The sequence below is a fragment of the Blastomyces dermatitidis genome (genome assembly GCF_000003525.1).
Source record: "Blastomyces dermatitidis ER-3 genomic scaffold supercont1.9, whole genome shotgun sequence".
NCBI lineage: Eukaryota > Fungi > Ascomycota > Eurotiomycetes > Onygenales > Ajellomycetaceae > Blastomyces > Blastomyces dermatitidis.
The window spans coordinates 943,522-959,943 of NW_025544782.1; the positions used below are offsets into that span (position 1 = coordinate 943,522).

At 47.6% G+C, this 16,422-nt stretch overlaps 4 protein-coding genes across 5 annotated transcripts; 2 read left to right on the forward strand and 2 right to left on the reverse strand.

Moving 5' to 3' along the window:
* Positions 1-716: 716 nt before the first annotated feature.
* Positions 717-1,025, reverse strand: BDCG_17581 (uncharacterized protein; the record flags this gene model as incomplete). Its single annotated transcript, XM_045426686.1, has 2 exons — positions 717-877; positions 983-1,025. The coding sequence occupies 2 exons, from the start codon at positions 1,023-1,025 to the stop codon at positions 717-719; spliced, it is 204 nt and encodes a 67-aa protein (XP_045282204.1).
* A 70-nt stretch (positions 1,026-1,095) lies between these two features.
* BDCG_07559 (uncharacterized protein) lies at positions 1,096-1,527 on the forward strand (the record flags this gene model as incomplete). Its single annotated transcript, XM_045423346.1, has 1 exon — positions 1,096-1,527. One exon carries the CDS (start codon positions 1,096-1,098, stop codon positions 1,297-1,299), a length of 204 nt encoding a protein of 67 aa, XP_045282205.1. The 3' UTR covers positions 1,300-1,527.
* Positions 1,528-2,456: 929 nt separating this feature from the next.
* BDCG_07560 (uncharacterized protein) lies at positions 2,457-4,671 on the reverse strand (the record flags this gene model as incomplete). The annotated part of the gene is made up of 7 exons (XM_045423347.1): positions 2,457-2,637; positions 2,697-3,067; positions 3,123-4,151; positions 4,211-4,298; positions 4,355-4,408; positions 4,467-4,484; positions 4,565-4,671. 7 exons carry the CDS (start codon positions 4,669-4,671, stop codon positions 2,457-2,459), a joined length of 1,848 nt encoding a protein of 615 aa, XP_045278763.1.
* A 370-nt stretch (positions 4,672-5,041) lies between these two features.
* BDCG_07561 lies at positions 5,042-16,388 on the forward strand. Of its 2 annotated transcripts, XM_045423349.1 has the most exons (4): positions 5,042-5,301; positions 5,353-5,388; positions 5,451-16,091; positions 16,347-16,388. In XM_045423349.1, the coding sequence occupies exons 1-3, from the start codon at positions 5,243-5,245 to the stop codon at positions 15,085-15,087; spliced, it is 9,732 nt and encodes a 3,243-aa protein (XP_045282207.1). In that variant the 5' UTR covers positions 5,042-5,242; the 3' UTR covers positions 15,088-16,091; positions 16,347-16,388. The 2 variants fall into 2 exon arrangements, with proteins under 2 accessions (XP_045282207.1, XP_045282206.1); XM_045423348.1 differs by having other exon boundaries at positions 5,451-16,388.
* Positions 16,389-16,422: the final 34 nt, after the last annotated feature.

Consider the following 16,422-nt stretch of genomic DNA (forward strand, 5'->3'; position numbering starts at 1 on the left):
TTCGCTGCTCTGCGCATCCGAGATAATTTCCGCCACCAGGGGTCAACATCCATTATGAATTCTTGTAAGCATTCGCTTCACTATATCTCAGCACTTGGCCTCTTCTACCTTTGAAAGCGCAAGGTCCAGATGCCCGAATTCAAGACGGACGAACACACTGCATCCAAACATCCTAGGAGCGACTGTGAGGCTGGTTCGAGTCTCCTATTTCAAGCCCGGGTGACAGGGGCAATTCCTGTGCCAGTTTGGAATATAAAGCAAAACCTGAAAGCAAGCCGAACGGAGAAGTGTGTATGTCATCCAAACCACGAGGGCGTTGGGGGATGTCGGAGATTTTAGCGGAGTGCGCAAGATGATATCCTTGAAACGCCGCAATAAACACTCGCGAGTTCTAGGCTAGGCCTTTAATGGGGCTGGTACCCTGTACCTGCTTGATGCTTTAACACAAAGCCCAACCCCTATTTTCTCGATCTGATATCTGACACCTTCCCCCTAATACCTCGGCGGTTCGCTCTGATTTAGCCGGATGAGCCCAGGGGATTTATCAAAGGACCAGTGTTATTCAGGGAACGGGTATGTTTCATCTCAGGCTGGCAGAAGCAGACCAGGATCGATCTTTTATTAGAGGCCCGGTGGATCTAAGTTTATCAGCCAGTTGTCCCTGTGCGTCGGACATTTGGCACGACTAATGATGCCGTTCAAGCACGTACTCAGTTTTACTTGATCTGTCTGTGGTAGGATGAAGGCGATGACGACGAATGCGCGGAATTTTTAAAGGATATTATGGGATGATGAGACTTCCGGCTTCCCTTTCGTCGTCGTCGTCGTCGTCTTCCTCCATCCCCAACAGCCCTCTCGGTCCGCTTAAAGCTAATTCCTGTAGAGCAGTGGGCACCAGAATCTATGTCACCATCATAACTTAATAATACACATACTGTTAACATTCTAGCGAGAATCCTAATCTGAATCCTGGTTTAAGTACCTCTACCCTGCGCTCTCGTCTTATCCGAAGGCCCCGTTGCCATTGTGCCATCTCGCGAAGGGCGAGACGCTCGAATATTTGCCTTGGACTTTTCGGCTGGTCTCAGGGAGCCCATGAACGTGGAGCCTTCGGTCGGTGAAGACCCTAGTATTACTATACTCCAGGGAATACAGCAGCTCAACAACGTCGAGAAGCTCGATATTGTGGGAGTGACCTCCGTGAAGACAAGGCAATCCATGCCAGACTCGAGGCGGCTTAAACCCCCTGGGGCAGGACACGTCCCGGACACGTCTTGTATTCCTCAAGGGGGTCCGTAGACAAATTGTTAAAAATTGCTATAATGCTCTTTCATTCCATGGACGGTAATTATTAGCAGTTTCTTCGCGCATTGTCTGCCCACCCCTGAGAAATCAGCAAACCGCCTAGAAGTGTCCCGAAACTCGATGAAAGTCGGCGCCAATTAAATCAACGTCGCCCTTCAGATCCTTCACTGGTGGCCATTGGCCCCATTGGATCTCTGGTCGCCCTTCTGGCGATTACAGGAGATTGGCCTAGGGTTTTTCCATTAGGTAACGTGGTTATAAGCAATGCGAAGCATCAAGAGATGTAGTAGAATATGCTGAATGCCGGAACGTAGTTGAGTTATACATCAGGGCCGCCATTGACGGATGGATTAGTGAAATAGGACAAGCGTGTCTGTTATACTCCTGGTCTTCTGTAGCCTTGATTGCTGATACTAGGCCTGTATAAGAACTTTGGGAAGGTTTGGGAATTTAGCTGACCATTCTCTGGGACTCTCGCTGTACGAAAGAGAGCTCTAGTAAAGGTCATGACAATTGGATCTATGTAAGAGATGCCATGTATATCCGAGAAATTGCAGCGGTGTCTCCGATCCTCTCAATATCATGTCAACCTGACATTGGCGGAGGCCCGGACATATACGACAATGACCGTGTCATGCAAATAACGTGGTGAAACTTTCCACTCTTTGGCCCCGTGGTAACTGTTTCTGTAACAGCTTTGCTCTTGCGGCCCTTACGGCGCATCCTGAGGAAATCCTAATCAGCTATTTTCCACACCCGCAAATTGTAATATACCCACACCTTGTTTGATATATAGATCGTCGGAGTTTTTAGTGGTCAGTAGAGCGTAGGGGTGAATCGTATATTTCAGAGCCCAATAACCTGCGGAAGTTTCGTCCGTCATCATTGTAACATATCCAGAGCAGAAGTTCACGAAACAAAAAGTGTTTAGTGTATATGTCTATAACCTTGCGCTGTTTCATGAAATTGACTAGGCAAAAAGGCCTGTATCCAATATCCAAGTTACTTCCCCAAAACGCCATGCCAATCGGTAATGTACTGGACGTACATGTACATGTACAAGGAAAAAAATGGCTTGATCCAAGAACCAAAAAAAGGACATTGCAGTAAAATAACTATCGCTTCGCACCCATAAATCACTGGATTCAAATTCATCCACCCCAGGCGTCGCGTTCTTCATTGAATGACCCGTATGTCATGTTTCTCCCTGCGAGGCTTTCGGTGTCTGCCTCATTATCCTCATCGACTGAGTGGCCTTGTTCCATCGACTGCTGGGCGATGGGCCTGCTTTCGGTGCTTTCATGTTGGCCATTCGCATTTACGGACCGACCACTTGAATAGGATTAGATTTTTGTGGACCTTATGGTACGCTATGGAAATTTGGTACTCACACTAAACGAGCTTCGTTAACTATGTTATGTCCTCCTTCTTCAGGCCTCTCAAACCGCTGGCGTTCGGCTTCTCCAACGTCATCCACGAGGTCAACTAGTTGGCTCCGTCTCAAACGGGACTGAGAGGAGATGCTGGAGCTACTGTGATGTTTGTTCCCGTTAATAGGCCGTTTTGGTTTACGATCTGACCTACGGCCCGATGAACTCCCTGACGCTTCATTGTCACCATGAATGCGTCTGTTCCTATGTTTAGCTGCTCTCTTCACATAGCTTGTTTCGGTGTGGTTTCGGCGCGGGGTTGAGACGGACGGCCTTGTCCGTCGTGGAAGTCGCTGGTCGGGTGGTACCTCATTGGCCGTTATCACTGGATACTGATGGATAAGTTAGCTATAATCACAGATTGTGCTTAGGGATGCGATTGCTTACATTGTAATCTCCGAATTCTAAGGCTCTCGCATTCACAAAGAGCCTTTCGTCTTCTTCATCGAGTGTCAAGTTTTCGGGATCATCATTATTAAGGCTTCCATTATTTGCGCTGCCTCTTTTGGCCCAGCCTTGGGAGTTCCTTCGACTGCAGGCTGGCGAGCTTAAGAGAGGCGTCCGACTTGTTGCTTCACCTGGTTTGGGAATCCAATATTTAGATTTCCCGCCCCTTTCATATCTCATACCATCCATCAGTCTGGCTAGACGTGACTCGGATTCCTCATGTGCCATTACATTATCACCGGAGTCAAATATCCTGTACTGATAGTTTTCTCCGCGAAAAGTTTCTTTGGTGTCTTCGATGAGATCCCGGATACCAAATGCATCCCGAATCGCGAACTTTACTGGCATCCGCGCCGCTGATACAGAGGTATCAGCATAATCATGCCATGAGAAGGCGTACCAGTGGGTAAGGGCAAAGAGAGGCATTTCGAAACAAATCAAGCTGTCTTGGATTGCTGCTGCAAGGTTGTCGGGACTATAACCTGCAACCCCATTGGGTAAAGCGCCAAGCCATTGTAGGATCGAGAGAAAAAACCCTTGCCAATATGAAGCAAAGATGATGAGTTTGACGCAAAGAAATTTAGGGACGGGGCGAAACGGCTTGAGATCATCGTGCATACACACCCAGAACAGTGCTAACGAGTAAAGACTAAGTGTGACGCTTATATTGTAAATAATCCCAGTCCATAGATATCCAGAGGAGAGACCAAGATATCCCTCTTGGTATGTCCCGGTGGCTTTCATGATAATGGAAGCCAAAGCAAGGATAGGTTTTAACCATGCATACTGTAGAATACCACGCTTTATCGCAAGGAACGTGTGTGGATCGGAAATGTCGACTTTTCGAAGAAAATGGTTGAGGGGCCAAGCATGCTGCACCGGCGCACGTCCGTGTGTCATGACTATAAGAGCTCGTTCTCCCCCAACTAAGTTGATAAGGAGTTGAAAAAATGTATATATCGTAAATGCCTTGTAATGTCACAAAGTCAGTGGAGCGCTTCTAGCAGGCCTCGGGGTCGAGCGCATACCTCATAGATATCACGGATTGGTACTATAAAAGCAGAAGTTTTCAACGAAATTATGCTCACCCACGACGATATGGAGTATATTGGAACCCTAAGAGACCGTAAGCAAGCTGCCCCAAATCATAGGAAAGGACATCATCCACCGACATCAAAAGTATCCTCACGACATATCGCTGAAGCAACGGTTTCCGATAATTTTTTCTGCACTCCACGTTATTATTCGGTAATATATACATTTCAGGCCGAAGGTACTGCTCACGTTTGAAGCCATATCGATCTAGGCAAGAAATCAAATCAGTGGAATGTCAGCAGAAAGAGGTTAGGGAGAGGAGAGGAAGGAGGGGGCTCCGGGCATACATGAGAGATATGAATGTAGCCACTAAAGATGCCACACCTGCAATGATGACTGTGACCTTAGCCAGACTAGACCCTGTGCCTCCAGAGGAGCCGGAAAGGCTCGTCATTGTCGGTGTGATAGAATGCATCATTCACGATAGAGATGCTATTTGGCCCATTGTCCCCCCTTGATCATTTGCGTGGGTGGATTAGCTTGAATCCAGCAACATAACAAAGCTCCGTCCGCTGCCAAGACGGATTTGATGTTATCTAGGACTATCGCTGTCGATTGGCGCCGCGCAAAGAGACTAGTATCGTAAATTGACAAATTGACGGGCGGGCTAAGGAGTTTGTCGTGTTTTGGGGGTCTGCGTGGTTAAGGCACAGAGTAACGCGGATGTTTGAGGTTTTGGCTGGAGCCGGGAAGCTTCGTCCCGTGACGTCCAAGCGTGCGGCTATCGTCATTTGTCTCGGCCTTCAAAAGTAACTCCTCCTTCATCTAGACTACTCATCACTACTCATCACCACAACTATGAAAATGTTTGGCCATGGTATCCGCGGTATGTTAGTATCACTTACATTATGCGTTTCTTGAATACCTGCTCTTGCGGAACCGTTTGCAGAGACATGCTTGCTGGTTCGCGGAGGAGAAATTGCCATGCGACAGTCGAACCCGCCAACGTTGCATAGCTCGACAAGATGGAAGGTGGCAGATTAACAGCGGAGTCGCTGTCTTCCGTAGTTCCTCAGTTTAATTGGTAAGGGTTTTGATCCCTTAGGTATTTTGGCACGGAGCTGATAACTGGCAGGGTGTTTTTAGTTGAACTTATTGTGTGTGGTGTTCTGTGAGTCTGGATCCAACAGTCACTTGCACACGGGTATATTTAAAACTGATATTGCGACGTAGGACTCTTTTCTTCCTCTTTTACTTTAATCGCCTCTTCGCTACAATCGTTTCCTATCCAATCCGAGCGTATACCTGGCATTACTACGGGGTTTATGTCGATATCCATGCGCTTCAAATATCCTTGCTTGGCGGAAGGATCTTTTTTAAAGGGTTTCGATATCACGGAGAGAATGAGACAATATTAGTTCAATCGGGATATTTGACATGGAAGTACTGGCTTCGGTCTGTACGTAAGGTTGATCTCTCTCGGAGTAGCGAAGACGGTGCGGAGAGCTCGAGACACCCGGTGGGAGAATCGGATTCGGAGGAAAGCACCCGCAGCCCAAGCCCCAGCACCGCTCAACGGGGCGGTTGCACCGCAGCCAATCGCCTGCCCTGTCGGTTGGAGTTGACCCTGCACGGTCTTGAGTGGTTTGTTTATAATAGAAGTGCCGCTTACGATTCCATCCTTTCTGGCTTTGGATATACTCTGAGGAGGGAGCCTAGTGGCAGCGACAATGACCAAAACGATCATACTGGGAAAAATAATGACGACGAATTGGGGTCTCCTAACAGTGCGCAAACAGGCAAAGGCTCAATTGATGGCAAAGATTCCGCAAAATCCCCGTCTGGTGTTGGATCGACACCTTCCGAACGGTCAAAGATAGCCAATAACACTCGTATCCGTTCATCTCGTAAAGAATTGCCATCGCAAGAGTCCCGGAAATCATGTTCGTCGAGTTCAACTGAAGAAGTTTCGCGATCTAAACTTCTGGCTCTCCTTCCCCTGGGGTTGGTTTGCAATAAAGGGGCAATGGTTATGGGGAACGAAAATACAAAAACATTTCTGACCGCAAAGTTCGAGAGGGCCTCTGGGCATATTGATGCCAGAAATTCTGGTCCTCTGGATATGTTTAGACAAATATTCGAATTTCGCCTACGCCATCCTGTAGTTCAAATGAAACCAAACCCGGATTTTAAACAATCTCAACAAGCTGCTGCTAGCGGACTACGAGCATCAGATGGAGACCAAGAATCGGAGCGACATGAGCAGGGCCTCCACTCGAGATACCAACGCCACAGGCGTAGGATATGGCACAATCTTCGTGATCTGATTCCGTATTTCCAGAGTTCAGTCGAGTCATTCCACGTTGGTGCGGGAAAAGACACGCGTGGGGCTAGTTCTGGTTCTCCAACAAAGACCGGATTGCCAGGGGAATCTCGTTGGCTTGGTCTCACTCGGTACCTTGACGAAGACGATCGCGATGCACATGAAGGCTGGAGCGCTATCGAATATGGTCGGTTCTCTACATTAATCGATTGTCCAAGCCTGCGCTTCACTTATTATTGGGATATACCTGGGAAAGTGCCAAGGGGCGGAATGCATTCGCGACTTTCAGTTCATAAACTTTCCAATGACATCAATGGTGCAGATCCTCCGGAGTGGGGTATGCACCTATGTATCAAGGGTGGAACTATTAACTACGGCCCCTGGGCGGATAGGGAACGTGTCGGTATTCAGACGATATTTTTCCCAAATTTTTACCGAGATTCACAGCCCTCTCCACCTCTTGAAGCTGATGCTCCTAGGCAAAGCACCAAATTCAAATTAACCATCAATATTGAGCAAGATACTACCCTGCGAATTCCTACTAGAGAAGCATCCAAAGATTGGTTATGGAAAGGTCGGGTTGATGCTGTTGGGGGCGTTTCCAAATTGAAGGGCCAGAAAGAGAAAAAGCATCCACGAAATAAGGACGCTGAAAAAAGCACCCATGGCCCCGACATAAGGCCCTTCGGTTGGTTTGCCATCCGGATAGCGGCGAATTCCACCATCAGATATTCAATGGACATGGTCGTGTCGAATACGGGATACAAAAATCAACTGGAACTTGATCTTTGCGGGAGCAGAGTGACATCTAGTGTAAACCATGGCCTACTGTGGAGCTCTGGGGCACAAACGATTTCACTCGACCTGTCGAACCCTTTGAAGTGGAATATCCTGCACACCTGGTCCATTAACGTATACAGCCAAAACCTCGAGCTTTTCTTATTACGAGACCACATTTTCCTCCTCACTGATTTAGTGAACGACTGGATTTCGGGGCCTCCCCCCGATTTCTATACCTTTGTGCCTTTCCGTTACAAGATAAACTTTTCCTTTACGAACTTCAAGCTATTCATGAACGTCAACGATTCTAACATAATAAACAACCCATCCGACACTAATGATAACACCTTTCTCGTAATACACAGCGAGCACCTGACCTCTAACCTCACCATTCCTGTGGAGAAATATAGACCAAAAAGCAATGCTATAATATTCGATGTTAATTTGTCAAGTGGATCAATCGAGTTGGTGACGCCACTATGGAACACGCAGCGCGTCTTTCTCCAGGATAACTCAGTTGCAACGCTCAAGGCCATGAGCTTGACTGGGAGTTACAAGTATAATATTGAGACATCGTCCGAGCTAACGGATAGGTTAACACTCGATATAGTTGGTGTTTCGCCCAAGCTTTGTCTTTACGGATTTTTAATCCGGTACTTTTTAATGATAAAGGAGAACTACTTCGGCGAACACCTGCATTTCAAAACACTAGAGGAATATCAGGGCTTGCTTGCTACTACCGACACGCCGGAAGAAAGTAGTGGCGTGGACCCTTCACCGAAAACAAACGACCTTGACATCTTTGTCCAGATTCATGCAGACAGTGGCAGCATCTTTTTGCCCGCTAATATCTATGACCGCACAAATTGTGTGAGGATAGACACTGTATCCTTTGATACCGATTTGAGGTTTACGAATTATTACATGGATATGGAAACATCATTTGGCCCTGCGGAATTCGTTATAGACTCAGCCCAGCCGGACGGTTCCCATATTTCTTCAAACACGCAGTTATTCTTGGATGGCTTGTCCATCTACGGTCATCGCCTTTTCGGGCTGCCGCCTACAGAACCAACTTATGTCTGCAATTGGGACTTTCGGGTTGGACATATTGCCGGAGAATGCACTCCTACATTTCTAAAATCCGCCGCATCAGCAATAAGGTTTCTCGCATTTTCTTTTGACGATGAAGAGAATGCACTACCGCCACTACACCCCGTCGTGATCCATGACGTGACATTTTTGAGAGCCAAAGTCAATTGTATACGGATCTGGGTATTGGTCGAGGAATTTGCAATCCTATTTAGTTCCGGGGTTGTCGAGCTTGACTTCAATGATTGGGCTGACCTGCAGTTTTCTGAGCGTCTTAACCTGAACTTGCCGGACCTTATTCTCGCTGTAGTAGATCGAAATGCTGCTATTCGATTGCGACAGCCTTCGCGAGAGACAGTTAAGACCCATGGTTATTTCGAAACGTCACTCTTGCTCAAGATGGTGGAGCGCAAATCAAACTTTTTCGCTGCCCGTGGGCTTCAACAAGAACACATCCGCGTGCATGATCAGCGGTCCAATAGGACGCCGTGGCTGCTTCACAGTGATGAAAATACATTCCCCCATCTTGCTATGGACACTAGCAACGCTAAAGTCAGTCCTCCAGCCATACGCCTACCTCTGATGCCAGAACCGATTCAGTCGATTCATACATTCTATCCCGACTCTTCGTCGTCATCCTCATTTCCTTACACAACGAGCGGAAAAAGTTCGATACGTTCCTCTCAATCTTCCGAATCAAGGCGTGCGAATTTCCCACACTTTAACCACGTGCGCCCTACGACGAATATACCGAAGAGCAGAATTCCCGGACCGGCTCCCTATGACTCTGGTATTAGGGATGCAAGAATTACTTCCAAGAGCCAAAGCGCTCACAGCCCTGAACAAGGAGTGCGAGAGCGGGATAAGACGCCAAGTTTCATTAATGGTATATCCAGCCCCTGGGCTATGCCGTACTTTCATTTCAATGGGATCGAGCCTGATGTTGCGGATGTTCCCACTCTCCCCCACGCCGACGCCTTGCCAGAACAAAGGGAATGGGATTTGGGTAGTGATATTGCAATTGACTCTAGGCCCAACTATGAGAATTCTACCCAAGTCTTTTTCCACTGTAACTTTAAACGCGGCCTACGTGGCTTAGGCTCTCCAGAGGCTCTTTCCGCGGTATCGTCGCTTTTTGATGAACTGCAACCTTCTCACCCAGTTGATATCATTGATAACCTCCAGGCTCGTGTCATTTCAGACATTTTAGCTCATGAGAAGGCGATGGCGAGTCCCAAAAAGAAATCCAATTTTTCACTCGTTTTCCCCCACTCGCACATCCGATTTATCAATTCATCCATGTCAATGGATGAAGATCAATTGGGCAACTTCCGGGACCAGTATGACTTGAAACTTACTCGTATTCGCGCTACATGCCGCACGGCTGTCGAAAGTAAACGGGATGATCACGTACAGCCTACCAAAACAAGTTTTGCCATACATGTAGCGGCCGATTCCGTTTCACTATCAGCTCATGGAGAGAAAATTGAAGCGCTTGATCGGAAAGGCTTGGTCCACTGCACGTTGAAAAATATAATTTGTTGGTCGGCGTCCGAACAAACCCAGCGCTCTCACATTCAGATTCAGGATATTGAAACAGTCACTTCAAGCAAGTCCGTTCAAGACTCGGCATTCCTGATCGACCGGACCACAAAGCTGGTCAACTCGATTGTAGCCCCTTTCCAGGAATCTTCCGCAGCTTATACAAGACGGCTTCGCTGCTTGGTTTACACCCTTACAAATCACGGTTCCCAAACTCCGGACCCGTTGTTTCTGACACGAACTTCCTATGTTTTGCGAGCAGCGCAGGATCATCTGAGGCTTCATGATTCTTGGAAAATTATTTCTCGATTGCGCAACATCTATAATTACTTACCTGCGGGTCAAATATCGAAACTGACTTGCGATTGCAAGGCCAATACAATTCCATATCCATCAGACGCTCGAACTACTGTCTTATCGAACTTTGACCGCTGGAGAACCTGGGACCTTGCGCACGTCAAGAAGAGCGCTGTGATGAAAGTAATTTGGGGGAACTGGGAAGATGGAAACAACAACTTACATAGGTCGGCAAACCAATCCTTCACTTTGAATATGAACAAGATAAGGTTCTGTTTAGACCCTGGTCCGAAGGAGAGCGAGTTGCTGCTCCAAGGCTTCTCGAGTTCGATGAGCGTGGCAATAAGTCCCATGAAGCAACCAAGCGCGGGCGACTACCGCTCTATAGCTGTGCAAACGTACTGCTCTAATATATCTCTGGGACTTAAATGGGAAATTTGTGAGCTTGTTGAAGGCATCGTTAAAATGGTATCAGGAAAACAGAAGGAGACAGGCGCGCCACGCGACGTATCGCATGAGGCAAAGCCCACCGCTAAGGGCGATGATATTCACTTTGTTTTCCTGACTGATGACGGATCCGTTGTCATTGACGGAATCAACATCAATGTCGCTTTACGCGGAAGTGGTATTAAGGGTTCAGTGATTCACCAACCTTCTGGGCAAGATTCAAGGAGTTCTACAAGTGTGGTTGTTAGCTCGGATGAATCTTCAGCGCAATTCAGTAGTCGCCTAAAAGACCTGATGATTTGGAGACTCATGTCCCCCAACGTTTTCGTATCGCACACGTCACAGGTCAGCGGGACACGGATTAAACATGACTGGAAATCCGCGGCTGCGTGCCAGAGGTTGCGCTACGATATGAACGAAGATCCGCTTGGTATAGTTCAAGTGGTTGATCGAATTGTCGAGGATGAAGTTAAATATATTATGGGGTTGGTTTCCGTTGTCGAACCATCGCAAACACAGCCCGAGGCACGACCCAACATCCCCAGGAAAAAGATCATCCATCGATTTCACGTCGCAATGTTTTTGGATGACTACGATATACAATTCTTGCTCCTTCCATCGCTAGTTTACGCCATTTCTGGGGAGGTCGCTCGACTATCTATTGCCCCAGCGAAAGGGTCCAAATTAGAGCTTGACTTTGACGTGAAAAATAATTCACACAAGTTTTGGACAGACAACGAAAGAGACTCGAGTATCATTTCAGCACTTGATATCCCACCAATCAACGGCCGTATCATGGTTGCTACACCTCCCAATCGTACGTCCGTGGATATCGATACAATTATTGAGCTGACCAAAGTCGATGCGGGAGCCGTGCGGAACCTGCTCGGTGCATTAAATGGACCAGAAATATCTCATTTATTGGCAGACTTGGAGCACGATACTCGGATTCTTATCCAGCACTTCGACCGTCTCGTTTCTCGCGGGCGTACTTCACCCAAAACGAAACCTTCTGACCGAGCCGCCCATGACCTCGTATATAAAGTACGACTCACATTGGCTGGTGTCGATATTTTTGCAACTGCTCCTGGTTTGAGCAGTAAGGATTACTCCGCCGACATGAACCTTACAGTCGGCTTGGTTCAATTCCATTTAGAGAATGCCTCTCTCAGTGGACCCATTCTCCATCACCCTGAATTCAACCTCTTGCTCTCTCGCATTACTTTCGACCTCAAGAAACGCGACAAAGTAAACACACAACCGTACGGCAGCTTACTTCTCGACGCTCAGATATTCGGAACTTCAAAGATAAATGATTACGGTGATGTTGTGCGATCTTACGACGTGGTCAACAACGGTTTACAAATAGAACTATATGCTGAAACAGCATCGATGATTGTTGACATCGCCGCCCACCTCCAGGAGAGACTGAAGACTCTCGATTTATCCCAGGAGGTCAAGCACCTCAGGAAACTACGACTAATAACTGCAACCGAAAAGAGACCATCCATGGAGGCCCGTGGCCAGCAACCCGACTCACAAAGTCTGTTCAATGCTATGTACTCCGTCGTCCTCGCTAATATCCAAGTGAGCTGGATGATTTCTACACCAGCCTCCTGCCACCAAGGTAGACAACCAGAGGACCTCGTATTTTCCATTCGCAAGGTAGAGCTAGCGACCAGAAGAAAAAGTGCCGCCCGTCTAAGAATTGAAGATATGCAGCTTCAAATGGTTCCTCTGCAGATGGATAAGAGGAAGCGGTCACGAAATTCTGCCCTTCTACCCGAGGCCGTGTTCAATGTTGCGTATCTGTCCAATGGAAATGAGCGCCGACTGGCATTCCAAGCGGCGGGTAAAGAGTTGGATATTCGAATGACATCAGAGTTCATTCTGCCCGCAAGCATTCTTCAAGATTCGATTGCATTGGCTAGTGAAAATCTGCGCAAAGCAATCAGACTGTGGAGCGCGGCAATCCCTCCGGAAAAGAAAAAGGCAAGCTCTAGCCCGAGAATTGTTAGGCTCGCTTCTCTACTTATCGATGCAGATTTCTCTGGGGCTGTGGTCAGTTTACAGGGCCGACAGGACGACATGGCGACAAGTACAGTTTCACCAACGGCGCGAAGTAATCGAACTGCTGGTGGAGGCAAGTACGGTCAGTATATCCAACAGGATACTGAAACTACAGCAACACTCCGGGCTCCCGGGGTTGCATTAAAGGTTCAATTCGAAGACTCTGGAGATGGAGAGCCTACGTTAAATGCAGAAATGAAGGTGGATGCTTCCACCAATGTCCTCCATCCCACCTTTGTACCTCTAATCACTCAGATATCTGAGAGTGTGAAAGAAATTGTGGGAGAATCAGACGGATCAAAGGATCTGTCCAGCAAAAGCCAGCCTGTCCAAGATCATTCCTTTGAGAAACCTCCGGACAAAAATGACCCTACAACCATCCTTGGACGGTGCAAGTTAAATGTTGGACTGCGCATTTGCAGGCAGGAATTCACTCTCAGCTGCCAACCAATCGCACGGGTTTTAGCAACTGCATGTTTTGACGACAGCTATATTACAGTCAACACCGTCCAATCGGCGGAACAGAGGCGTTTTTTTGCCATGTCTTTGGCATTTAACGCGTTACAGGCTTCGGTCAAGCATGTTTACTCGAGCGAATCCACTGCTAGCTTGACGGTTGACTCTATTGTTATGTCGATGATGAATAGTAAGCACGTCAGTTCTAACAGCGGGATTTCAGCAATCCTGAAGATCAGTCCTACGAAGCTTCAGGTAAATGCCAAACAAGTCCAGGACTTTCTCCTGTTCCGTGAGATATGGATTCCGCCCGAAGGTCCACCAAAAGGGCAACCAGTTAACCCCCAACCACCTGCGACTGACACGCAAGCATACCTCGTGCAGCGATATCAGCAGATGACTGCTACGGGCTCATTCCCTTGGAATGCAGTGATTGCGATAACGCAACTAGATATCTCCCTTGATTTAGGCCAGACGTTGGGCAAATCGGAATTCACTATCAAGGATCTGTGGTTATCGTCGAAGAAAACATCTGATTGGGAGCAGAATCTCTGTGTTGGATTTGAAGATATTGCTGTTGAAAGCAAGGGGCGACTTAGCGGCGCCATCGGATTGCAGGAGTTCAAGGTTCGAACTTCTATTCAATGGCCAGACTATGATCAAAAATCATACCAGACTCCCTTGATCCAAGCATCAGCAGGGTTTAATCGGCTACAGGCTAAAGTGTCTTTCGAGTATCAACCATTTTTGGTGGCGGATGTAACATCATTCGCGTTTTGCATGTACAACGTTCGGAACACGTCTGCATCCCAGAAGGACTATCTCGTCAGCGTTCTCGAAGGAGATAATTTTCAAGTATTATGCACCTCATTCACTGCCTCGCAAGGGCTAGCTCTCTACCAAACGCTCCAACGGTTTCTGCAAGAGAAACAGACTGCGTATCAATCGTCTTTAAAAGAGATTGAAAGATTCTTGCGTCGGAAATCCACTATCGGCTTTGGCGATTTGCAACAAACAGTGGGTACTCCATTGGCAAAGAATGTCGACGAGGATAGCCAGAAGATGCCGATATCACTGCACACCGAGGTGGTGGTACTTCTCAAATCCATCCACATTGGGGCGTTCCCGGGTACCTTCCACGACCACCAGATTTTCAAGCTCGTAGCCCTAGATGCCGAAGCACGTTTCTCCGTCGCAGCTGAGAATGGACGAATCCACAGCGGGCTTGGCCTCACACTGGGTCAGCTCAAGGTAGCATTATCCAGCGTCAGCCGGCCCGCGACAGCACAGGAACCAGCAACCGAGGACCTCTCGGTCCACGACATTGTAATGCGCGCAGAGGAATCTCGCGGGGGGACCATCCTCAACGTACCCCGTGTCATCGCAAGCATGGAAACCTGGCAAGCCCTCCACTCCAACCAGATCGACTACATCTTCAAAAGCTCCTTCGAAGGCAAAGTCGATGTCGGCTGGAACTACTCCCGCATAAGTTTCATCCGGGGCATGTGGACGAACCACACCAACACCCTCGCCAGCCGGCTGGGAAAGCCCCTCCCGCAGCCCACGGTGCAGATTACGCGCGAGCGCGACGAGGGCGGCGAAGGTGGGAAGGATACGGGCCAGGGGAAAATCACTGCGGTGGTCAACGTGCCGCAGTCGCGATATGTGTATACGGCGCTAGAACCGCCGGTGATTGAGACGCCGCAGCTACGGGATATGGGGGAGGCGACGCCGCCGCTTGAGTGGATTGGGCTACATCGGGATAAGTTGCCGCATATCACGCATCAGATTATTATTGTGACGCTAATGGAGATTGCAAAGGATGTGGAGGATGCGTATACGAAGATTTTGGGGTCGTCGTAGGTTGGGGGATCGGTTTTTGCTTTCCACTTCCTTCTTGCTGTTGCCTTAGTTTATTGCCATCTCGAGGGAAGGTCTCTTCTTTTCTTCTTATTATTATTTATTAGTTCAATCCGTGTTCGTGTTTATATACCCTTTTGACTCATTGCCTTCTTCGTTGTTATTACTCCTACATCTTTCCTTGTTGTTGATGATCTGTTGTTTCAGTTTCACTCTAGATTGTTTTGGCTTAACAATGGTTTTTAATTTATTCTTTCTCTACTTCTTTCCCCCTCTTTTCTTCTTTTTTGAGGAGCCAAAAAATCAGGTGTTTTTAATATAAAACTATACATGTATTTTCGGTATTTTCGGGATAGGGGCATAGGGAATAGGAAACGGGAGTTCGTTGTTTGCTATATTTCCTCTGGGCATAGTGTCTATTACTGTTTCTCTTTCTCCGTTCCGTTCCTCCTGCTTTATTTAGTATTTAATAAGCTGCCACAGACTACGGAGTAACCTCCGCTGCCAGGGTTGATTTATCAGCGGGACGAACGATGAGTCTCTCTACTTCGTCTTTCGGTTGCCCGAAACAAATAGCCTTGGAGGACAGTCATAATAAGATTTTACCAACGATTATTATATTCAAAAAAGAAGTAACTATGAGTGGGAAAGGGAGAGTGTGGCAATTTTACACGCGAGCGTGTGTGTAAGTACCACCGAGGTCACTCCCTGGCAGACGAGGGGCTGGAGGGAACCTTGCCAGTACCTACCTAAGTTACCTCTGGGGTGAGTGGCTAACTTACGCAGGCAGTAAAAGTAAGCAGCCCCGCCATTTTTCAGCGATTCCAACAACAGACAACAACAACAACAGACTGATGAGAGAGAAAAAGACAACCGAGTTGCTGTTATTATTATTACTTACTACTACTCCGTCCGTACTACCTATACGACGACAACAACTACTGGAATGGGAGCAGAGTTGACTGAAGAACTGGTAACTAGAACTTAGAACTGGCAGAAACGGGCGAGTGAGTGAGTTGCTTATTATTATTTAGTTAGTTGTTAGTGTGGCTCGGCCGACTCGACTCCCCTCCTCGTTTCCTTTCCTTTTCCTCTCTCTTCTTCTTCCCCTCCTCCATCCTCCTCCTCATTCTCTCCCTCAACCTCCCAACCTCCCACTGAACTTTCTTCTTAACCTTCTGCTTTTTCTCCCTAGGTCTAGGTCGAGCTAGCTCTCGATTCTGTCTTGTGTGTTTCTTCTGCTGATTCCCACTCTGCTAAAGGATCAGAGTTAACCAAGGGAAAAAAAAAAAAAAAGAAAAGAAAAATATATTCTTTATCGCACAACCCCGCCTCTAG